General features: G+C 44.3%; 1 protein-coding gene across 1 annotated transcript in view; it reads right to left on the bottom strand.

Annotated features, from left to right (window-relative positions):
• MDGA2 (MAM domain containing glycosylphosphatidylinositol anchor 2) overlaps positions 1-24993 on the bottom strand; it is a 369386-nt gene that overhangs the window by 24738 nt on the left and 319655 nt on the right. Inside the window, exon 11 of the mRNA XM_063333753.1 lies at positions 6798-6975. Coding sequence (XP_063189823.1) covers positions 6798-6975 — 178 coding nt within the window. The remainder of the gene's footprint in view (positions 1-6797; positions 6976-24993) is intronic.

The following is a 24993-nucleotide window of genomic DNA, read 5'->3' on the forward strand; positions in this document are numbered from 1 at the left end:
ACTATCCTTCAATTTAAAATGCCTGGGTACATATGAGTCTTAAGAAAAATACAGCACTTGCGTTCTTCTTAGAAATGCCAATTTCCCTTTCAAATAGCAGCGAACATAAGCACAGCAAGTTCGTGAGAAGAAACTGGAGCTCATTAGACCCAGAGACACAACCAAGAAAACGCACGAGAGTCTTCTGGCACATAAACCCTTTTCCAGGGAGGATATACTTTAAAGAAATTTAAGAAGAGGACAAAGGAAGGTGAGGTTTGCTGTCCTAAAAAGCTTCCAGCTGGAGGGGCCACATTCAGTGACCAGCACAGGGACCCGCCAGCGCGGCTGGGTCCGAGATGCTGCTCTCCTGGGCTCTGCTCTCAGGGACAGAGGAGCAGTGCAGCATCCCACCTCTCTGCACCCCACCTCTGCCCGCTCCCCGCCCCACGGCAGGAGCAGCCCGTGCTGACCCCTCAGCTTGGGAGGCATCAAAAATAATGTTGCCAACACTGCAGAGAACCTTGAGATAACTTTGCTAAAAAAAAAAATATTACTTCTGTCTGTTCTTGTATGGGTCTGTGCAATGCCCTGCTTGACACGGCAGGACCACTGGGTACTGGAAATCTTGGGGGAAACTGATAAAACTGGCACTCTTATTTCACAGACCCTTGGCAAAATTACAAAAACCTCTACATTCATAATTCTTTAATATTGAAGTTCACCTACTTAATACCTTAATAGGATGAAACAGAACGAAAGTCAAATCTTGATGGTGCCTACAGGTATCTTAACCATGGGAATGGCTACGCGGGTTTAGGTCCGGAGTGACCTGGACAATGCTAAACAGGGGAAATGGGGGTTGAATGAGAAATTAGTCCGCAGTTCTGTGCTACCTGTTTGCAGAAGGGTAAATTTGAGGATGGATGATTCGGGGAACAGGGCCCTTCTTACCCTTAACACATGTGAGAAACAGAAGGATGCTCAGCTCAGAGTTGGAACTGCATGTTATTAACCGAAAATTTGAGATCAAATTTTATCTCCAAAGAATGGGTGCATCTGGCAATGCCAGACTTCCGAAGGAGTGCTGCTCTGTGTTTTCTTGCTGCCCTTCCCACGCCTCGTTTACAGACATGAACCCCCAGCCACAGATTCTACGTAGCTCTAGATGCAATCTGAAGTTTTCAAGACAGCTTTAAATTAGCAACTCTGCCATTTCATCTTGCCTTCACTGCAACAAACGAACAGTGACTTGCCCCAGTGCAATCTCCTAAAGAAACGTAGTCATTACATTATATTAGATAACCTCATAGCTTTTACCAACAAATTACCTTTCCTTCTCCAAAAAACATTCATTTTGTGAAAACCTTGACTGACTGAACTTGGAATTAGCTGAAATTGCTGAGAACTACATTTACTGATGCTTGGTTTGCAACTAAACGTACGGGCTTTTATGGAAACTATCATCAGTGTGTAACCTTGAGTCATCCTATTCAGATTGTTCACAGCTGAGCAAAAAAGGCTTCTTGCCAAGCCAGCTTCGGTTCACACTGATTGACAAAAAGCAGAAAAACAAATTAAAGCAGTTAGGCTGAACTTATCTAACATCATAAAGTAGGAAAAAAAACCCCACCCCAACCAAACAAAAACCCAGAAAGCCCGCTTTTCTAATAGAGCGCGCTGCTAGAAGACAACGTGCGATGGCTCCAGCTCTCGCCGCGGGAAGGGAAGGATGCTGCCTGCACGACACACAGGTAGCAAGTTAAATTAGCCATAAAGGGAAATTAATGGATGACTGAGGGAGTAAATTCCCAAGGCCGGCTTTGAAATGTCTGGAAAATCTGCGCACCTCGGAGGGTTATCGCTGCTCTGCTCAGCCGACCCTGGCTCGTGCTGGGAGGAAGGTTTTGCTGGTGGAGAATCTCGGGAGGAGAACAAAGTGTCACAAAACGTTTGAGCTTGGTTAGAGCCAAGACGGATGATCCCTTAATCTTCCTGCCTCTCCTCCAGCAAGCAGAGAATAAAACCTGCCGGAATTTCAGTCTGTTGGATGATTTTGCTTTTCGGTGAGCTGTATTTGTGCGGGTCACAGCAGAAAAATGTGGGCTGAATGGGTTTTGCGCTTCTGCCAGGTGCAACCGCGTTTATGCACAGACAGTTAAACTTCCCACAGATCCTTCCCAACACAGACACTTGTTCAGCTCACCAGTGAGGTGGCCTTCAGAGACTGCAACAGCATGTCCCTCCTTTAAAAAAAAATAGCTGCAAACCAAGCTTTCTTTAGTATGAAAACCATAAAGGCAGAGGTCAGGAGAAGCATGCTAGATGTTCAGCTGCTATGTTTTTTCCCGCTGGAAGCTGGTTACTTGTGGGAATGACAAGCAGCACCTAAAAGCTTTAACCAAGATCAGAAGTCCACACCTCTTGGTTTGGACAGGAGAAGTAATATTCACTGTAAATATTGGTACTCTACAAGGACAAGGCTTCCTTCCTCTCATAACAGCAATTATCCTAACTTACCATCTATACCACTACGTAATACTGGAAACACAAGCTTGTGCAAACTTAGAAATCCTATCATTTATGCCCTATTTGGTGCCAATTTTGTTTTTCTGGTGTCTGGCAATATAATAACAGTAACAACAATAGCAATAATAATATTAACCACAATTATATACTCTTATTCCGTACAAAATCTGGAAAGTGAATAAACCTCATCTGAAAATACGCAAGCTGGACTACAAAGTGACCGGCCACCATCATCTATCTGCCACTGTCGCAAGAGGCTGACTCTGTACACCAACAGCAGTCGTGTCGGGTTGTTGGCTTTTTCTGTAGCACTAAATTGGCTTCTCTAATCCCTGGTTAACTTTAAAAATATTTAAACGTTAAGTGCATATCTAAAGCAATGAGCGCTGAAGTTTTAGTTGCAGCAGTTGGAGGACTTTACAGTCATCTCGTATCAAATAGGCTGACAGAGATTTATGTAAAGTGATGGAGGTTATATTTAAACTGTTACTGCGAGACATATCTGTTTTGTATTAGCCTACAAAACACTCATTAGTGCTACTAAAACTGCCCTGTTTGTATTTACTCGGCAGACTGTGTTCACGAGCAGAGTAACATATGTACCTACCAAAGAATTTGTCAAGTGATGTTTGGCTGTAATTATCACCGTCGCTCCTACTGTGATGATTGCTCTTTTCTCCCGTCCTTTCGGCGTGCAGAGGAGAGAATAATTCATGGCAGGCGAGGGATTTCCCTACAAAATGCTTCCGGCACAGGTAACTTTTTGATTCATGGGATTGGATACTGCTGAGTTTTTATTTTGTATTTACGGCTCCTGCTTGGGATGGCAGGGTATGCTGTACAGAGCTCCTTACTGAGGTTTTACTGCTTTAATACTCTCCTTATTTTGGACATTGGCTAGCACACCGTAAGCGGTTGTTTTTATATATTAGCAATTTCCATGTTAATCTCTAGTTGTGGGTTTTAATTTAAAAGGTGACGTGCTCTGCATCACGGACACAGGAGCGTAACCCAATAAAAATAAATTCACAGATAGGATGGATGTGGCTTAACTTTAGTGATCTAAAAGTTAGGCATCTCGTCTAAGAGAGGCATTGGAGTGTCTCTGAAATCACTGGAGAGATTTGGGCACGTCCAGAGGGTGATTCATCCCCTGGAAGAAATCTGGAGAAACCTTCTCCTCTCTAGTAAGGCAGCAAACGCAGCCAACACACCAGAAACGTCATGTTGATCCTTAAACGCTTCACAACTATTCTAGAGAAATCGGTTCTGCGCGGTACCTGCCCAAGATTCTCCTCCTGCAGCAGACAAGCTTAAGCTGTCAAAGTAAAACCTCGGCAGTGCATGGCCTATCTATCCTCTATTTGCACAAAAATAAAACTCAACTGCAATTGCTAACGCATTTCTTAAAGGCAAAAGACACTGCTACCATTTTTAGCAACTCTAACTACGACGTGTCTGATCTGCTTTTCACACTGGCTGCATTTCTTCAAAATGGGGTGAAATCCTCTTAGCCCACATAAAATTTAAAAAAAAAATATGGCAAAAAACGTTTGTGATGGGAATCCTCACCAGCAATACAAACACATCGGTGCATTTTAGATCTAAAAAAAACCCCTATTTACTCGAAGGTTGCTCGAGCACCAAACAGGTTGCCCAGAGAGACTGTGAAGTCCCCACCCTTGGCGATATTCAAGACCTGAAAGGAGATGGTCCTGGGTCCTGGTCCTCCTAAAAGGGTATTCCTAAAGTGGTGGGATGAGAAAGAAGGGCTAACACTGCTGGGGGCCGGTGCGCTTCTGCAGTACTGAGCACTGGAGTACGCACACACAATCCCACCGAAAATAGGAACATTCAAATATTTTCCTCCTTCCCTGAGGTCTCACAATTGAAAAAAAAATGTAATGGGAGAAAAATGTGAAAAATTATCTTAGTTCTCCTTTTAAGAAACATTCACGTGGTGCCTTTTATTTTCTGGGTACTGTTTATAATTATGTCTTACATTGATGCAGGCCTGCTGCTGCGCATCCCGCTAGCCCATTAACTGCTTTTCTAAGATTCCAGCATTTCAGATTATAAGTATCAGATTTGCACTGTAATAACGTATGTGATAGCATTATTTTACAGCTGAGGCTATAACATCCTTAAAATTAGCCTGGTAATAGTTTGCTGACACTATAGTCACTGCATTAATGCTGAGATAAAAACGCACATTTTAAGCGCACAAAGCCTCGGTGGTTCTGGGATCCCTCTTCCAAGGGAAGTCACTTTAGGTTTGTCTTGTTGGTATGAGCATCTGGCTCACAATTTCTGAAGCTGGGAATTTGTCGGCACCAGAGTAATAGCCCCGCGTCGTGCTCCAAGAGAGTCTCTCCATCTGGGGCACGAGGCACCGGCCGCCTCCCTCCTGGGCGGCTGGATTTTGCATTGGCACCTCATCAGCACCTTTGAAACGGGATGTTGTTCACATCTGTGCTAACGGCAGATTCTAGGAGAAAAAAAAATTTGCAGCAGACAAAATACGCCTTTTATGCTGCGTGGGCATGTTCTTCCTGCCAGCCAGGGGCTAGAAATGTAAATCACATAACGTTTCATTAAAACCTCAAACTCAGCACGGTTGTGAGCCATAGCCGAGACCTCAGTCAACCTCCCGAGACTTGCCAGAGTACAGCCACCACCAAGAAAAGGGCAGTAGCGACTGAGTGACCCAAGTGGGTTTTTTTTCTCCCTATGGTCAGTATTTAAGCCATGGGAGAAACTTCCAAGGTCCACAGAGAGGGCAGCAGCTGCCTGGCACGAGCTGGCTGTGAGGACGTTATTTTTTTTTTTTCAGATTTGTTCACTATTTTAAATTATTTGATAATGATTTTTGAAAATAATTCTTGATCTGTAGGTCGCTTTTGGGCCTTCTGCTGCACGTGATTTCCTGCTTTAGGCTCTCCCATGTATCTGCGTAACCCTACTTACTGTTGGATCCAGCTCCTGCAGCAATTGGACCTCCGTGGCTAGCTCTGACGTGACCTGTGCATCACCTGGCTTTTGTCCTGCAGGATCAGCAAGGTTCCTCATGATAGAACCATAGAATGGTTTGGGAGGGAAGGCACCTTTACAGGCCACGAGCAGGGCCATCTTCCACTAGATCAGGTTGCTCAGAGCCCCGTCCAACCTGACCTGGAATGTTTCCAGGGACGGGGCATCTCCCACCTCTCTGGGCAACCTGGGCCAGCGCTCACCACCCTCAGTGAAAAACATTTCTTCCTTAGATACAGTCTGAATCTCCCCCCCTTTTAGTTTAAAACGATTACCCCTTGTCCTATTGCAACAGGCCCTACTAAAAAGTGTCCCCAAATGATAAACTCCTACCTTCACGAGTCCACGTTTACAAATATCTCCCCCAGCACACACTTCCCTTTTTCAATTATAAAACCTTTCTGCTCCACACATCGGGTTCCCATTGCAAACCACATTGCATACCTTTAGTAGAGCTACCTTCTCTCTAAGGTACCCCTTGCCCATTCATTGTAATTTTTACAGAAGAAAAACAAAAAAAAGTGATTCAGCTATTAATTAAATAAATATCCTAAGAAAGATATTTTGAGGGATTTTTCAGAGCTCAAGGAACTAATTCCTGGTAATGCCGGGAGACTGAACAGAAGGATGTAAGAACACTGTAGTTTTCGTGTTAGATTAAAGTGGACAAATCTTGGTCACGGCATGACCTTTTAGAGGAAAATGTATAAATGCCCTTTTCCACTTGCACAGGACTAGAAACAGTGACTTTTTTTTTTTAAATCATTCACATTCAAAAAAAAAACTTCTCAAAGAGTGCTCATTATGGGGGTATTTTGATAATATCAAAACATTGATCCGACACCTTCAGATGACTACTTGTTTTGTAGATTTTTTTCTTCAAAACTCATTGCCCTTCCAAGTGTTCAAAAAAAGAACAAACTCTTGGAATGAGCTATTTCATGAAGCTAACATTGATTTGTTCTGGTGTTTTTTTTTTTTTGTTTTTTTCCCTTTATTTCACAGAAACTTTGATACGATTTTGCATTTTGGCTGTTCAGAGATTTATTAATTTTTTTTTTTTTTTTTATTGTGAAACTTCCCAGAGGTGGAGAATTTCATTCCTACCCAGAACCCTCCTTCCTGGAAGCCCACACTCGCCCCTCACGGCATTATTCGAAGGACTGGCGATCAGTTCCCCCAGCGCAACCCAGTGCAGCCATACCCAATTGTGCACAATGTCCCGCAACGCATTTCCTTGGACATGAAGATCTTCTTACCGCTATACTTGATGACCCGAATAGTTGAGTCCCCCTCCCCAAATCTGGTGATGGGCGTTAGACGGACTTCATATGCCTCTGGCTTGATCAGCTCAGTTAGGTTGTAGGTAATTAGTTCTCCCTTTTGAATATTTCCATTCACTGTAATTTCCTGCTCCCACCAACGCTGTTGTCCGGCCTAAAATCAAAAGAAGGATGCAAATGTCAGAGCTTTTGGGATAGACGTTATCTTCACCTTAGAAATGAATGGGAGCACAGGCAGATCTCTGCTACCCTGGGTGCCTCCTCCAACTTTCAAACAAGCCAGGAGGAGTAGAGACAGAGCAAGAGCGCAGACATCCCTGAAATAATGCACTATGGAGCATTGCTGTAACAAAAATATGAGATCACAGATTCCAAACCCATTTTATCAAGAGCCGTCTGGCTGTCCTCCTCTGCCCGCCCACGTCCCACACCAAACCCTGGGCAGCCCATTGGCCGCAGGCACCACGCAGCACTTGGACATCTGCCGTATGCGGGAAAAGTGGCGTTAATTCAGCTCATGAGGATTTCTGATGCCCACCAGACAGCGACTACAGCAGGGGATGAAGTGCCTGGGTTGGGATGGCGTGTAAGCACCCAAGCAGATGCTGCAGCATGTTTCAAAATGTCACTGAGTTCTTCCATCTTTAGGAGCCTGAATTTCTTTGCACACCTGACCCTCTGTTTCAAACCCATTTGTTAAAACGTTAAATAAGCTTTTTCTTCCTTAAAAAAAAAAAAAAAAAAAAAAAAGCTGTTCATTTCAGTTGGTTGCATCAGCTCACTGAGGCTGAATTTACGAGCTCTCAAATGTTATCCCTTCAAACCCGACCAGGTAAATTGGCTCCTCATGTCTAGTAGCCCCATTCCCTCCAGGATTTTAAAATAATCTTGGCCAATTGCGGCGGCAAAACGTGTTTTCTGCCACTGCGCACATCAGGCTGCGACAGCTGCGCCTCCGCGAGCTGGGCGCTGCCTCCTCGTTAGAGGCGATGAGGTTTCACAGCTGTCATTTGGGGCATCATTTGAAGCTAATAAGAGCATGCTGAAGAACCGAAATGCAGTTTGATTTCCAAGCACTTACCACTTCTGTTGATGAGTGAGAAAGAAGCAGGCTGGCCATTAACGGCCTTAGTGCATAATTATCAGCAATCCTTGTAGTCTCAAAGACGGATGGATTTCAGAGAACAATGAAAGTCAATATGAGTAAACAAGAGGCTGTTTTATTAAAAAAAGGCAAAGCATAGATTTTTGTGCTTTATAGACTGTGTTTTCAACATCAAAATCCATAGCTTCTTTTATTTATATGCCTCACCAAGAAATGAAAAGAAGAAAAAAAATCTAATTAAAAAGAAGGCATCATACGAAAGGAGTGCCATGTTGTCTCTAACATTAACCAGTTTATAGATAAGCAGAAATGATACACATTTTGGGCAGCAGAGTGACTTGACATTGCAATATTACTCTGCCTTATTACAGACACTATCTGCAGGAAACAAAGGAAAAATCATTAAATATTTACCACGCATCCCAATACAACCGTACAGGTGCAGCGACGCTAAAATGAGATGTTCCGCAAAGCTACACCTGCCAGCGCACTGAAGTTCTTACCTATTACACCTTCACTGATCCAGAGTTAATTAAGGACAGAAAACCTGTTATTCCAAAACTTTAATTTGCTGATGCAATGAAACTGTACATTGAAATTGCTGAAATCTAGTACTAAATCTACTGCATTTCATCCAAATAAACTACATGTGCAGCAATATTAACAGACTCCGAGCTTTAAATTCATAGCAGTGGGACAGAGATGTCAATACTTTTATCGTTAAAGTATGTTACACACGCACAGCTAGATGCCCATTAAATAAAACTTGGACTGCGAAGCAAAAAAGCAAGAGAAATTCTTAAGAAAGCTGGGATGATGGAATAGCTCTAGATATCAGCTTCGCTTTGCTGCCACCCAAGTCGGTGCGTGTTTTACTGCGTTTTGAGCCTTTGCAGGGCTCGAGTGAGACCAACGCTGAGTGCATCTGAGCTGTTATTTCAGGGTTTCTGCTCTTGCATGCGCGGAGTGAGCCATGCGACAGGCTCAGGGGGCTCGTCAGGGCTGGCCCCGCAGGGGGTAAGTCACTCCTAGGAGAAATGCTAGGGAAAAAAAATCTCAGACCAGGTCGGAAGTGTAAAACCAAGCTACCGTAAGGAAAACCCACACTGCTGCCTGCCCGATGCGCAAGGCAGAGGTACGTGGGTTAATACAAAACCTGCACGTGCACAGGGTGGCAGAGACCCGGCCCTTCTACCGGAAAGCTTTTGGATGGACGTGTGGAGCAGGACGAGAGGTAAGCGCATTGCCGGGGAGCCTGGGCAGCACGGGGCCGGGAGCTGCGAGATGCTGAGCCCGGAGACGCTGCAGCTCAGCACCTACAGTGTCTGCCCCCAGCAGCACCGCCTGAGTGCCCACCCACGGCAGCATCACACTCCGAGTACTGAAATGACCCACTCCATAAGATGACATTAATGAAACGTCCACCACAACTTGGTATGCAGCCTGGAACTGTGCAGCATTCCTCTGTCTGTGGTTTCCCAAGGCCACTGCGCTACAAAGCATTGTTAAAGGTAATAAAGATACTGAAAATATGTGCATTTATATTGTATCTTTAAAAGATCAGCCCAGTGGAGCTCATGAAAAATTTCAATTTGACAGATTCTGTTAGATGCCAGTTCTTTCACAGCCCTTTGTACCTAAGTACTGAGATCAAAAACACAGACAATAAAACCCAAGGTACAGGTTGTTTAACAGAAATTCAGTCTTTTCTCCTCCACTCTTCTTTAGATACCCATGAATAAGAACATGCCACGGATATCTGCTTCACCCAGGCTTTGCAATGTGTTATTTTGACATCCCACAGCTTGCAAAGCAAACATCAGCACACATTAGGGCAACTGCTCCTCCCATCCTCTGCTCTGCCACCAGCAGCCCTGTTTTTATGCCACGGACACCTCTCCAGCTCCCGTCCCACAGAAACCTTCCAGGCTTCCCTGAAATCCGAATGCTCAGGAGAAAAGTGACAAATGCTGTGTATGGTCAATGCAACGTGTGGGAAAGTGAGTGAAGGTGCAAGGTCAAGGCTCTGCTTCTCATGCATGCAAGGTAAAACAGGCATTGAATTCTGACCCGCGTTAAATCATAGAATCACAGAATGGTTTGGGTTGGAAGGGACCTTAAAGACCACCCAGTGCCACCCCCTGCCCTGGGCAGGGACACCTCCCACCAGCCCAGGTTGCTCCAAGCCCCGTCCAACCTGGCCTTGAACCCCTCCAGGGATGGGGCAGCCACAGCTTCTCTGGGCAACCTGGGCCAGGGGCTCACCACCCGCACAGCCAAGAATTTCTCCCTAATATCTCACCTAAATCTCCCCTCTTCCAGTTTAAAACCTTTCTCCCTCGTCCCATGGCTCCCCTCCCTGATACAGAGTCCCTCCCCAGCTTTCCTGGAGCCTCTTTAGATACCCTTTTCTATAACCACCCAAACAAAAGCAATGAAGAAGCTCCATCATTTTATTCACTCTGAAAGCAAAACAATTTGATTTTTCATTTCAGTATTATGCATCCTAAACCAGTACTGGATATTGGTATTTCTCCATAGGAAGCCACACGCATCTTTTTGCCTCGCAATGAACACCAGCTCTGTTCTAATTCTTATTTTTACCATGGAAACCAGAAAAAAACCCACCAAACATCACAAAATTGTCAGCAGGTTTGACACAAAACGTCCCCTTGTCTGATTTTTCAGCCCTGCTGTTGAACAAATAAAGAAAGAAAATACGTATCCGCACAGGTTTGCCATGTTCGGCTTTCAAGCATCTCTTCCCACCAGGAAGAGAAGCCCGGCCATCGCGCTGGAAGTGAGGTGGCTGCATGGAGGCATCACCCCCGGCGCCTGGGACATCCCTCTGGGACCCCTGCCAGCACCGGGCCACCACCGCAAAGATGCTCCCCAAACCCAGTGTGAAACAGCAACGGCACCCTTGGCTGGCAAATATTAAAACTGTTGAAAATAAGCGTAGGAGTTGAGCTCCTTTACTTGCTGTCGGAACACAGAAAAAAATGAAGGTCGGATCTATATGGAGTCGGAGAGCCGTGCAACCAGCTGGAGGAACATGGCGTTTCTAGCACTTTTTAAAAGGTCTGCATCATGCTGAGGCACCTAACACCAACACTGAAATGCCCAAGACACCTTAAAAATAGGATTTAGATTCCTACAACGCCTTAGGGCGGTTCAAACTCCTAGCATGAACCTGGGGAGGCTCCGCAAAGCCAGACCCCACGTAGGAGGCACCCAAAGCTCTGGGTCACTCGCTGCTTGGATTAAAGCACCAAGAACAACCCAGCCTCCTGCCCTTCCTCTGGCAGTGCTGCCTCGCTGCCTCCAGAGACTCGGGCACCTCCTCCGCTCCCTTGGATGGGAAGGAGCCAAATCCTCATTACCCACTTCCTCAAAATCACCTGTAGAGCCTTTCCCTAACATTCAGGCTGCGCCGTTTTATGTTGAAAAAGTCAAGATTAATGCTTAAAAGAGAGAATACACAAGCAAACACAACCATAAAGCATCTGTCTGCATGTCAATTCATGTGTCCGGAGCTTCAATATTAGTAAGAATCAGGGTTTTCTTGAAAAAGAATTTTTGAAGGAGAAAAATTCTTATAACCAAAGCCCTTCGCCTTCCCAAGATAAGGATGAAAGACATTTGGGGAAATTTACTTTGACCAAGTTGAAACAACAGTTTTTCAATGGTTTTGGAATGTTTGTAAAGCACGGAGGAAAAATCACATTAGCTTCTGGAGCACTTATTAGCATTATCGTACGCATAACCTGTAATTAATTTAGCAGAGCATACCTACGTTCAGTCAACTCGGAGCACAGAAGGCTTCACAGGGCCTCCTATTTTCTTGTTTGCCTTTGAATACTTAGAAATCCTTGTTCCCAAAAGCTAACAGAAAAGCAAAACTTACTTCCCTGACATCAGAGAAAGGGGACTGCTAAAGTGTGGCAGCGTTTTATTGCAACAGGCTGAAACCATCTCCTCTGCGCTGCCGATGAAAGGGTATTTATTCTGTGCCTGTTGCTGAGAAACACTATACTCTCTAAAAGACTCGAACATATAGATTTCTTGAGAAATTAATCCTATGGGATGATTAAATATTGATTGCCTATATGCACAGTTATGTTTATAAAAAATAAACACATCCTTAGTCCATTGTACTTGGCCTATTGATTTCAACCATAAATTTCTTCATTGACTCAAAAAGTCAGACAAGCATCTCTTTAATTAATGACAACTGAATGCAATGTATACTCCCATAAATACTGTATACTCCCATAAAAAACTGTGGCCGTCTTTAAAGACATTTCTTTACAATTTATAACAGCAACGATAATTGATTTTCCTTAATAAAAAAAGAGTTTTCTTTAGCAGTTATACATATAAAATAGCACTGTTCAGGGCACGGGCAAATGCTTCTTCTATCTGCACAGCACAGAGAGAAAACTCCCGTTTACTGTTTGCCTTATTTCTGCTGCAGGAAACCCAGTGGCTGCTCTTCTTTAACAAGTTTGCCCAGCGATATAATCAGAGCTATCGGGTTTTGAACATCAGCCTCATCAGGTAGGTGGCTCTTGTGTCATCATTTCAAAGGATAGTTATGGCCCTGAACTGACTCACAGTGACAAATATCTTTAATTCAGGCAAAACCAACAAGCCCAGCTGCAAAGCATGTTCTGCCATGCACATCATTAGTTTCTTTTCCACGGTGCATCATGTAATACTGCTCTTGATGACATCTCTTTTCTTTTTTTAATATTTTGACAGGCAATCAACAGAACTGCCAAAACCTCCCATCTGTTCCCGTGCTGAGCTGGTACCCACTCTCTGCTCTCCTGCAAATGCCAACTGCTGTCGAAGCGACAGGGACCGCAGGGTCAAACCCAGCCTGGAGAGAGCACGCCATCAGGTTTGCCTGCTGGAGACAGGGACAAGACCTAAGCCAAACTGCCCTGAGCGAGGTGGGACACCGTTATGGGGCTGGAGATGTCTGCTGGAAGAGCACGTGGCCACCCCTCTGCCGGGCAGGACCTGCCCCCAGCACTCAGCCCTCCTTCACCAGGAGACGAGGCATATGGAAACGGCACGATAAACTACTTCTTTCCCTCTTTTCTGCCTGGAAAAAAGAGCATCCAAAGCCCGTTTAACAGTGGGCACAATCTTTTTCAATTAGCTAACTTCTAATCCATAAGAACAATCGCAGGCACGTAATCGACTTTCTTCTTGCAGGATGACATTAACCATCAGTCTGTATTTGCTCCTACCATTCATTTTACTTATTTTGTGTTCACCACGTTGCATAACTGGCTTTACGCAGTACACACAAAAGCACAAAAAAATTTTCTTTTTTTCGGAAACTAAAAGTCCCTGAGTCTTTAGTAATTAGGAGCTTGAAGTCCAAAGACACAGAATGTTACAGATGCGATTCTTATGGGCTACAAATCGATGGATGAGTGGTTCAGATGTCAGAAACATCTGTCTGTGATCCAAATTTACGGCCTGATATTTGAAGACGGAAGAGGCAGGAATAATTTAAGGAAAGCTGGTATGTGAAAGCTGGAAGCTAGACAATCCAACAGTTAAGTCCTCGTTAAATATGTATTACCTCTCAGGTTTTAAAGGCAGGGTGGAAAATGGTAACCCAGGAGAGGCGAGAGGTCATTTTTATCAGAGTAAAATCAAAATACAGCACAAATATCTGCTAAAAACTTGCTAATTGGAAGACAGCATACACTGCCTTCTGTTTTTCCATACAAATGAATCATAATAATAACATCTTTTAAGACATGAGTTAGGACACTTCAGTCCATTTGCTAAGTAAACTGTAACGTAGGATATTTCATAGCTGGAAGGTTGTTGTTTCTTTGCTTTTAAAAACCTTACACACAGGGAGGAAGGGGGAATTCTGTACTTATAACCGGGATGACTTTCTTCAATCAGAAAGGCAAAAAAATCTATCCCCGTTCATTTTTTCCTTTGCGGCAAATGAGATGCACACCTGTACACGCACGGGTATGAGAACTGGGCTATGGCAGGGACAGAAAATTATATACTCCGCTTGGCAGCCGGTGACCATCCAACCTTCACAGGAATCCCTTTCACGAGCACATCGTACCTATTTGAATATGTCTGACCCTGTATGCTGCTGAGTGAAAACCGAAGTTAAAAATACAATAAAGCCAAACGGTGACCAGAAGGAAGCACACAGAGAAGTGACCTGCTCCGGGCTGTTTGAAGAGACTTTCTCATTATCAACCGACTGGCACCGCAGACATCTGTAGGCTGAAAATAAAGGAAAGGTAGGAACTTTAATCTTTCACATAACAAGCTTGAACAAGTTACTCTCTGGTTTACAGGTACTGGTTGACTTTCTATTACTTCTTTAAAGCGGAGACGTTTGTTTTCTAGGTCACCGTGGCTGCAGCGCTGCTGGCGGTGCAGGGAATGTGGCTATCGCCTGCTGAGGAGCAGAGCAGCCACCACGGAGATCGGAGCTACAGACCCTTCGTGTCTGCTCCGGAAAAGTCTCACTTGCCTTTGTGCTGCCAGCAGTAAATATCAAACAGATGGAAGCACTCGCTCATCGCTGCTTAAATATTTGCGCAACTTGGGATTCAATAACTGTTACTAACTGGATGGGGCTTGGAGCAACCTCGGCTGGTGGAAGGTGTCCCTGCCCAGGGCAGGGGGTTGGAACTGGATGATCTTTAAGGTCACCTCCAAGCCAAACCATTCTATGATTCTATGATCTTTTTTAAAAAAGTACCTGAATCTGTCTTTGCTGAAAAACAAACTATGGAAAGGAAGCACCGCCCTGTGGTGCCCAGATGGCATCAGAACCACTCGGAGCAGCCACAGGCTGCCAGCATGGAGCTGCCCCGGGAGCTGCAGGTGAAGCCACTGCTGCCACCCACTTCGGAGCTGGCATGGAAAAGCTCAAAAATATCCACAGCTGCCTGGCCAAAACTGAGTGTGCTCAGTGAAGCAAGAGCTTGAAGGTGAGGTCCAAAAGTGGGTTTGTTGTTTGGATAAACTTTCAGGAGTGTAGAAACACTCTAAGTGATGCTTGGGACCATTTTTGTATGCGCTTTGAAAACACACAAGAAAACGTGAAGGCAATTCATGGTCTTTTAGCACAAAATCTTGAATTTGTCTTTGTTCCTAACCTGACGTGTGCTATCCTATGAGAGTTTGCTAATTCAGTTCATGAACTTCAGGCTCCCCCTGTGACCGAACTCCACTATCACTGAACATTTAATGAAAGCCAACTACAGGAGTCTTGGCCACCTTGAAAGGCTGACACGGGAACACGTACAAGATTTGAAATACAAAAACTTGGAAGAATCTGGGTCACTAATTCCAAAGCCAAATCCAAAGCTGAAACACATTAATGTCAGAATATTCTTCAGGGAGCTATTAATGAGACAGAAAAATGTTGCTTATGTGCAGCCAATGTCTTGGCAGACCTCAGCACCTTCAGAAGCAAGTAGAGGATGACCAAATCTATGCAGTCACCATGATGAAAGACACACAAGGTTGTACTCATTCTTCAATTCGAGTCCTGCGCAGGATAGTTACAAATGAAAGGCTGCGTACCACAGTGACCCTGAGAAATGGAAATTCCCTGTACTCTGCACTGCTTTTTCCATAAATGCTACAGGCAGGAGGATTTATAGTCTCCCGAGTTACACTGCGATACAACACAGGTGTTCTGATGGTGTCACACATGTCAATTTTATTGCTGATTATTTTGAATGCATCCGCATTCCACCACTTAAACCAAAAATGTGAATACCAGTCTGCTATTAATAATAGATGAAGTCTTGTACCCACCAGCTAACCCTGCTCTCAGTGCCAAAAGGGTCTTACAGATAAGAGGCTGCACCTCACACCGACCGTGTTCCCCATCGACGCCTCAGGACTGGGAATCGCTTGCTCCCAGACCCGGCCAGAGCACCCCAGTGCCACCTCCTCTGTGGTCGAGGTCTGTTCTGCTCCAGGATCAAAGCTCACCTGAGCACTTATGTTTTCTGATTATCATATTGACGTTTAGTATCAACTGTCTGGCTACTGCTTTCTGTTTTGTTTTGGAACTCTTCTTCAAACAAAGTTATCCACAGTTTGAATAGAAATGTGAACGCTACTAAGAAGACAAGCATAAAACTCTTCTTAAAAATCATGATCTTTTTTCTTGTGGAACTTGGTAATAAGAAGGCACTCAGGGCTGTAACATGTGGCCCTGAACTCCCCACAGCCCAATGTGTGTCTTCATTATCACCATAACCCACAAAGTCCTAACCCATGGTAGAACCTAACCAGGTTCTACCATGCCATGTTTGGCTTGACCAACTGGCGATGGATCCTCTCTGCTTGCACTTCAATGGGAACAGTGGAAACACCCGTTGACTGAACGTCGGCAGTAGGATTTTGCTCTTGGTCAGGGTCGCAATGCGCGCTTCTCTAATGTGTGGGCTCAGATCAGTCACAACCTTGAACATGACAACACTGCATTCAAGTCAATATCTTTTTTTTTCCTCCTTAAGGACATGCTAAAATGTGATATAAACCAAGAGAATCCATTTTAAGACTTTAAAACTGGCTGGCTCCCTGATGAATTCACTGAAGTCTACAGGATTAAACAGGAGCGGCACTGTTCCCAGCCCCCGCGGTGCACGTTCTCCTGCTCTTTTGCTACTGCTAGACATCTACCAAAAGAGTTTTTCCATTTTTAATCCCTGTTTTGTTAGGCATTCACGAAAGGCAGGTTAATTATTAACCCACCTTAAGGTTGGTTTTCAGAGAAAGTTTTCTCCTTCCTTTTCAGTGACCTATCAAATTTGAAGGTCACGTATTGAGAGACCAGGCTGGGGCCAACACTCACACTTCAAAGTACGTGGCACAGCCGCGTAGTGGGTGAGCGGGGCACTGCCAGCAATGTGTCTGCCAGCAGCACGCACCTGGGTTTATCTGCAGTAGCAGACCATCATTTTTTCGGGGCAACAAGAGATGAAATTATCAAAGTGGCACCAAGATTCAGTTCCTAAGTTTAAATTAAACACTTCATGCTTATACCAACAACTACATTCCCATGATCAAGAAACTGTTTATGCCAAGATACATTTCATATTTCAGTGGCGATGACTTAGCGAGTATCCCACAATGCTACAACCTTCTCCAAATGGATCTCAAATGACAGACAGCGCACTCCTGTCGCCACCACTGAACTAACTCGTTTTCTTGCGATTTCAAAAAGCTATTTACAAATGACCGTGTTTTTTCACACAAAATAATTACACAGTGGCAAATTAATGGCCTTAGCTGCAATCAGGATGACAAGCCCAACCCTTTTAAAATACGGCACGCTGGAGCTCCGCTACTTAGTCAATACTGTGAACAAGCGAGGTTGTCTTGGTAAATGAACTGGAAAAACAAGGCTGCATTTTAAGCAACCTACATGAGTCTCTGCATAAATAGATCAACGAGTAATAATGCAACAAGACAAGCGCATGATGCCAAAGTGCATTTCTAAGGAAAGCGAACATACTGATTTTGCTTAACTTCTTAAGAAAGAATGAATTTTTGCCAATAAATAACGGCTCAACTTGTCAGACATGCATGTTCCGACAAAACATTTCTTAAATACTTAAGACAATCGCTGCACGAGAGGAAAGGAAATAGCCACTAGACGTTTAATGAAGTTCTCAAAATGTAAATGTGGTGTTTTAAATCAGCTCAAAACCGCAGATGCATTGCAGGAGGGTGCTCATTTGCTTATTGAAAGGCAATATGGTTTGTATTCAATTTAAACATATGTATGTTTCAGAGAATAAAGAATTCTCTAACAGCAAAAGAATGGATGAAGCAGTTGCCTTTAGGGACAAATCACTCGCATCCCAACAATTTACAATTTTTGTAAAATACATTATTTGATGAACGAGCTTACTTAGTATATACACTGGCTAGTGCGTTCTGATTTAGCTACAAACACCCCTTACCTAGGAGCAAGTGAAACCTGTGTTTAAGGAATTGCCAACCTAATTACATTATTTAAAAAAAGAATAATTCTCATTTACCTTCTCTTCTCTCCAAACCGCAACTAAAGATTGCACAGGACTTTTAAAAACAAAGAAATCCTTCCTTGCCTCTGTTGGATGAACAGAGCCAGTACATCTCTGCGGAGCAGAAACAGGTTTAGTTTGGTAATGGCACTGCTCTTTTTTTTTTTTTTTTGGCAAAATTTCTTATTTTACAATGATTTTTTTCCTAAATTACACGTACTACACGTGTTTCAGTCAGGACAGAACTGATGGTGAGAGACAGCAAGACTATGCCCAGTAAAAAACACCCAAGTGTCTCGTAGGCATCTGGGTTTCCTAATTGATTAGCTTAAGACCGATACACAGATAAGGTTATGGAAAGGTAATAGCTGGTGTTTTGCAGAAACCTGGAGGCAGGAGCCAAGGGAGCATCCCAGCAAGAAGCAGCCCTGGTCTGCAGAGCTCCCAGCACTGGGGTCTGTCTTGCCCCGGCTGCCTCTTACGCAGTCGTTAATGCTGCTCACGGGGAGTAACGTTGGTGAAGTCTCAGCTTTGATCAATGGTAAGTGGGCAATTCCTCTCATTTTTATTTTTTACACTGAAAGATCTGCAGTGCTCATTTTCTAAACGCCCTCATTAACAGCGCTAGGGAAAATCCAGGCAGACCTCAAAGAGATTTAATAGTTTCAGTTCATGCACCGTCTAGACGTGCAGACACTTACTCAACCTGAATGGCCTCAGAAAGAGGGCAGGAAGCTCAGAAGATAAATATTCCCTTTATAGGTTGCCAGGATTGCTCACCCCAGTGCAGAGAGGAGATGCTAAGAGATGTGACAGCTTGCTTTGCCGCACAAAAGCACTTCCATTTGTTACCAAAGAACAGAAATACAGCGAATACTCAATACTTGGCCAACAGGAAAAACACTAATGGGACTTTTTTCACTGTGCAGTATTGTGCAGTGAAACTCCATGTTCTTGTTTGAGTTTGGTGAAGGCCATTGCCTCCCTTGGAGGATATGGTCTTTTGCCATGCTCTTCAACATTTCTACCAAGAGCTGCCGCTGCCCTCCCGTCACCTGGCCACAGCGCTGAATTTGCAGATAACCTGCCCAGGAGATCAGATGCAAAGCCTACAGAAATGGTGAGATGTCTCAGGAGGGTGGCGAAGGGAAACACTGCACAAAAACGCCCAGCATGAGGGTGACGGCACCTGCTCTTGGTGACACGGGATGCCCAGATTTCAGGTGAAGCGTCTCTGAGCATGAATCTTGATGCTCCCTTTCAATACACAGAGGTACAATCCCTTTCCCAAAGCGAGCCCTACTAGCAGTGACTATTTCTGACCTTTCTCTATGTTTCAGTTTCATAAAAGTATCTCGAAGGAATGCAGTGAAAATAAGGCCATTACAGCGCATGAAATAAGGCACAGATGTATTCTACTGACACCGGTACAGTCTTTAGCACAGGTCTTGGAGGTGGGAGAGCAAAGAAGACATAAGGACACATGTGGAACAGTCACAGGGAGAGAGAAGAAGCTCTTTCAGTGAGCAACATTAATTCAGCGGTTCAAACAGCTCTATTCCAGAATTATTTCATTTTGGGACACTTGGTGGTGTCAGGAACAGTGTTCTTCAAGCTGCTTCTGTCTGCGTGAATGCCGCCTGCTCGGGGGGACGCTCGCTTGCCATGCAAGGGGCAGTGGCGGTGGTGAACTCACTGATGGGGATGACAGAAACATCAAAAGTGCAAATAGTCCAAAGGGAACTCAACCAATTCAGGGAAGAACAGTATGTGAGGGGACAACATGTCACAGCTGGGGGATAACATTTGGCTCACACCCCTTCTACCTCCACTCCCCTCTGGGTTGCAGCCCTCCATCAGCACCCATGGCTTGTCTGGGGTGCAGATAAACTCCTGGGATAATGGACCTATGCCTTGAGCAAGTGCAGCTATTGCTAATTTTATCCTGATATCCTAATACATTTTAACAGGGTACCCGCAATATATTATACAATTTATTTATGACTCTGAGGCATTGATGCTGCTCTGAAACTATCTTCGCTGGAGAGGATGCATCCTTCATCAGAATTAAATTTCTGTTAACACCCAAGGGCCTTTTCAAGTATTTATTTATGCTATGTTTTACTATGAGGAAAAGCATGCCGCATGCCAGACACACAACTGTTTATTGTCATGCATTTGCCATAATTTTTATGTGGGTCTTCAATTTTCAAAGTTTCATTGCTCTATTTCTCTATTATTTTTCATTTTTGCAAATCCTTTAATATTTCTGAACAACTGTATGACACCGTATGAAATGGAACAGGATATTCCATTTGGAACCTGTGCCAAACACTGGCCCAGGTTGCCCAGAGAAGCTGTGGCTGCCCCATCCCTGGAGGGGTTCAAGGCCAGGCTGGACGGGGCTTGGAGCAACCTGGGCTGGTGGGAGGTGTCCCTGCCCAGGGCAGGGGTGGGAGTGGGTGGTCTTTAAGGTCCCTTCCAACCCAAACCATTCTGTGATTCTGTGATTCTAAATCAATACTAACAAGAAAACTATTGTTGGCAGATACAGATTTTTTTCTAAACAGTCTTGCACCACAGGAGTTTATATAAAGAATAAGACAGGGTAATGAAAAATATTTCTAGGTAATCATATTCTTCATTTTAAACCTGCATCTGATCAGCATCAAAATCCTGACAGCCTGCTGTTTGCATTTATTGGCCAACTACACCGCGGCAGGGTGAAAAAGCAGTCGTGGAAACACACATCCCACCCGATCTGCTCTGCTGCTGTTTGTACTGGCAGCGGAGCACGTTTTCATCAAGGGCCCAGCTTCTGCTGGAGGGGTGCCCGCTCACGGCTCCACGATTTAAGGACCAGCACATCCTTGTTTGGGTGGCGCAGGTGATACGGGCAGTCCCACCTGAGGCCAGGGCCGTGCTTCAGCGCACGCACGGGGACGCCAGCAAGGGGAGGCTCAGCCCTAGCACGAGGGTTTAAACGTCATCGACAGCAAATAACTTGTTTATTAAAATAAATTCCTCTAGCTTGAGTAATTTCTCTCACTAAATTGCTCTTCAGTTTGTTCTGTTTTCTCCTGCGTCTTTCCTAAAGTTTGGCTGATACACTGCATTTGCCAGCCGTAATCAATTCAGATTTTTCTGCCGAGGCAGAATAAATGGAAGTTGAGTGTGACCACCACGCACGGGCTGAGGCCACGACGTGGGGCTTGATTTTGGCAATGCTGGGTGAAAGCATATGCTCCTGAGTACAAATAAGTCGGTATTTTTCTTCGCTGAAGGGAAACGTGCAACGAAAGACTCAGGTCATGCAATGTTACTGCTTTAGGAGCTCCTCCCTCTGCAGGACTTATAATTACAATATTAATTATATAGTATTATAATTCTCCGTAGGGAATTATTACTTTGTCATTGCTGTCACAAGTCAAGAAGGACATTTGAAATAGACATCTTTGTCTCCTGCAATGTATAAATATACATATACAGACATCCCGAAGAGAAAGCTCAGATATTACCCTAAAATGCAAGGTAGCCCAGGAGGGGGTTCCACAGAGCTTGCTATGAAGCTAGAGAACTCCCACAGTCCATGCTTCGTTTCTTTTTGGTTAATGTGATCCTACCCTTACATTTTTTTTCCCTAATTACGTATTTTTCCTTGACCGGTCCACGTGCTTTCACAACCCTGGAGGGGCCGTCCTCGCCTGCTGCACCTCTCTTCCCCAGCAGGGCCGGCCAAAACGAAGAGCTGGGTTCAGAAATCCCAGGCAGTAACTTCAGGCCATTCATGTGTGTCCTGTTTCCTTAAGAAATTGCACTAAAAAGTTAATATGAATTAGGTATTAAAATTAGTAATGAAGTAGCAGGAGTTTATGCTTATATAACAAAAATCAAGCCAAGGCAGTCCCAGCAGGCACTAATTGCTTGAAGAAAATGAGTATCTTAAATTTTGACTGGTTTTGGGGGTTTTGTGTGTGTGTGTGTGAAGAAAGGGAGTTTAATTATAATGTCCACATTTTGTGGTAATGTAAACGGGCACAGCTCTGCGTGGGATGTCTTCTGTTTGCATCTCTAGAAAACACAGCGCGCTGCCTCCAAACCAAGAGAACTGGTTATTCTAGAGGCGCACAGCTCAGCTCCCCCGCCGGGGACTGGGGGTACCGTCAGCAGCATCTTCGGTAGCTAAGAGACCACGGGATCAAAGCCAGAGCACCAGGACCTCACAGAAAAAAAAAATTATGTATATAACTTCTACCTCTGAATTTCTTAAAGGATAATCAACAGATTTTTTTTTTGAAATTATGCATAAGAATTTTCCTAACCTATCAGAAGACTGGGAGATGTAACCATTTTTAATTGGCAATGAAAAGAATTTGGTACAAATCTCAAATGATAACCCTCAGCTTGCTTTTTCGAAACTCAAGCCTCAGTCTTCTGAAGAATAAGCACAGCAGGTATCAGTACTGAAAACTGAAAATTGTAAAACAGAACCATTGCTTCTCTAATTCAATTTGCCAAACCCAGAAAAATCAATAAGAAACCTGCCTTTACATGTTGTACTCTTTTTTTTTTTTTTTGCCAAACTCTCTCTGTCTCATTTCACAAGTGCAGATATAACAGGAGAAAAGCAAAGCCCGGTTTAGACTTCCAAAAAGAAATGCATGCTCTGAAATCTTTGGGACAGCTTATAACCCTCTGTAGAAGGCGGCTTAAAATTTTTCATGAAAACAACATTAGAAATATTCCAATCTACATGTGAATTAGCCTTTTCAACTCCCTCACTTCCTCCCCTGAAATTAATTGCTACAGATGTGAGTAATTATTTTTGAATGGTTCCGAATACAATTTTTGTATACATTTTGATGTATAGCTCTTTTACATGTTCTACAGCAAACCAAATGAAAATACCCAGCTTGCAAACATCTTTCCTATGGCAGAACATTGTGGGATGACAGCCCTGTGATCCTGAGAGAAGGAACATCTGGAGAATTGCTACCCATCAGGTGGGGGCCTTGAGTGCGATAAAATAAATATATTTTTCATAAGTGCGAAATTTCATTCTACATAAGCAGTAAATAATGCTGTCACCATTTTCACTCTATAGGCAGAAAAATGACACTTTTCTGTTCTTGTGACTCCGTCTCCACCTGATGGGACCTTCCCTGTCCCTTTTTGACTTTCTTGGCTTCCCTGATATGTCATTAAACCAAGCTCCATTTTTTCTCAAATAACTTTTCTAGCATTTGCTGTGCCAGTTTCTCTCAACTTCTCTTTAACCAGTGCTTGAAATGCCAAAGAAATTTCTCCTGCATCCTGCTTTCCGACCATTACATTATCCTCTTATGCTGGAGACATGCCTTGATTTTAACTCTAGTGAAAAGGTGGGTGACAAGAAGCAGGATCTGACAGAAATGTGTAACACTGTTCTGGGGACTCACACAGGGTGGAATCTGGCAGGACTTCTTAATATTCTTCCAGGAATATTAAGAAAATTAAAGGAAGCCCCAGAGAAAGAGGATGGGAGAGAGAGATGGTCCCACCGAGACAACAGGCCATGCAATGGTCTGGGTTATTGGGCATCACCTAGGAGAAGGTGGACTCTGAGCCCTAATTCACTGCTAACACACGCCTGTGTGTCTGAAAGTTGTACTCACAGGACACACGCCTTTCAAAATCCTTGAACTTTAATACAGTACTATCCCTTTTGGTCACTGCAACCGATAACGTGGGCCCTTGAGGGGTCTTTTACCCTGCCAAAATTGGCTAGACTGGTCTTACAAGAACTGCAAATCAGACCAGGGCCCATGCTATTATTATTTATCAACTAAATTCTTTTTTTTTCTAAATGAACAAGCCAGAAATCTCCATGAGGAGGAGACCACATCCGTAATAACTCCTTGGAGGGATGGGGCCGTTTCCTCAAGACGTGCTTGAGGGCTCAGAGCGCTATCAAAGCGCATGAACAGCAGCTCTTACGCTCACTCAAGAAGTAAACTCTATGGCCGTTTAGCACCTCATTTTTTGAAGCAGTTGTCACTGTTCCATTAAAGAGGAGCACAGTGCTTGGCGGCTAGATGCTCCGTCACAGCGGGCTTGGCAGATTCTGCAGCTCAGCATCCTCAAAGCCGATTAAAACCCAGCGCTGGGAAACCACCGTCCGTGTGCTGCGTCAACCAGAAACGCAGACAAGAGCCTGGGCTTGTTGAAAAAATAATGTTAAGCACAGAACGAATCCCCAAAAGGCAGCAGCAGGAGTGTTGGGGCTTAAGCAGAAAGCAGAGTGCTCTAAATAATTCCGGTTCCTCCCTGATTCTCCCAGGAGGGAGCATCCGTCACACACTACCATGACAGAGGGACAAATGCAACCGAACAAACTTCTCTCACCATCGCTGCGCTGAACCTGCAGTTTGTAGCTTTAAATAAAGGGGTGGGGGGAGAGCGATACAATGATCTTACAGGAAGACATAAGGATAACATACGTATAAACGCAGTGATTCTTACAGATTTTCAATTCAATTCTTAAACTGGTTAATTTTCTTCTTAAAACGTTTCTTTGCAATGTCAGAAAGCAACCACACAGTCATGAAGGTCCCGATAGCACAACAGCGGCTCCTGGCACCCACAGTGAAATAGCTCGTACCTCTACGTTAACAAGACAGAATTATTTTCATCGCTTCCCCCCCCTGCTTCGCTTCAGCGTCTCCGTTCCACCTGCTTTCTGCCCGCACAACACCTCTGGCACCGGACATTTCTCTCCAGTAACTTCTCAAAGCTCTGCTTGCCCGAGCTGATCAGGGCAGAGACATCTCCAGCTCCGCGACGTCACCGTGTGCCAGCCGGGGGACGTGCTTTCCGGTCGTGAGACCCCTGTATAATCAAATCATTCCTAGCAGAACAAGTTGTCTTTAAGGAAAATCCCTAGTCTGCCACATTCTATTACCAGCCTCCTTTGCCCTTGAAAAGTTTCATTATTAAGCACATCCGTTGCGTTGCTTTCCACAGCCACCTGGCA

Source organism: Chroicocephalus ridibundus, chromosome 4 (assembly GCF_963924245.1).
Source record: "Chroicocephalus ridibundus chromosome 4, bChrRid1.1, whole genome shotgun sequence".
Taxonomy (NCBI): domain Eukaryota; kingdom Metazoa; phylum Chordata; class Aves; order Charadriiformes; family Laridae; genus Chroicocephalus; species Chroicocephalus ridibundus.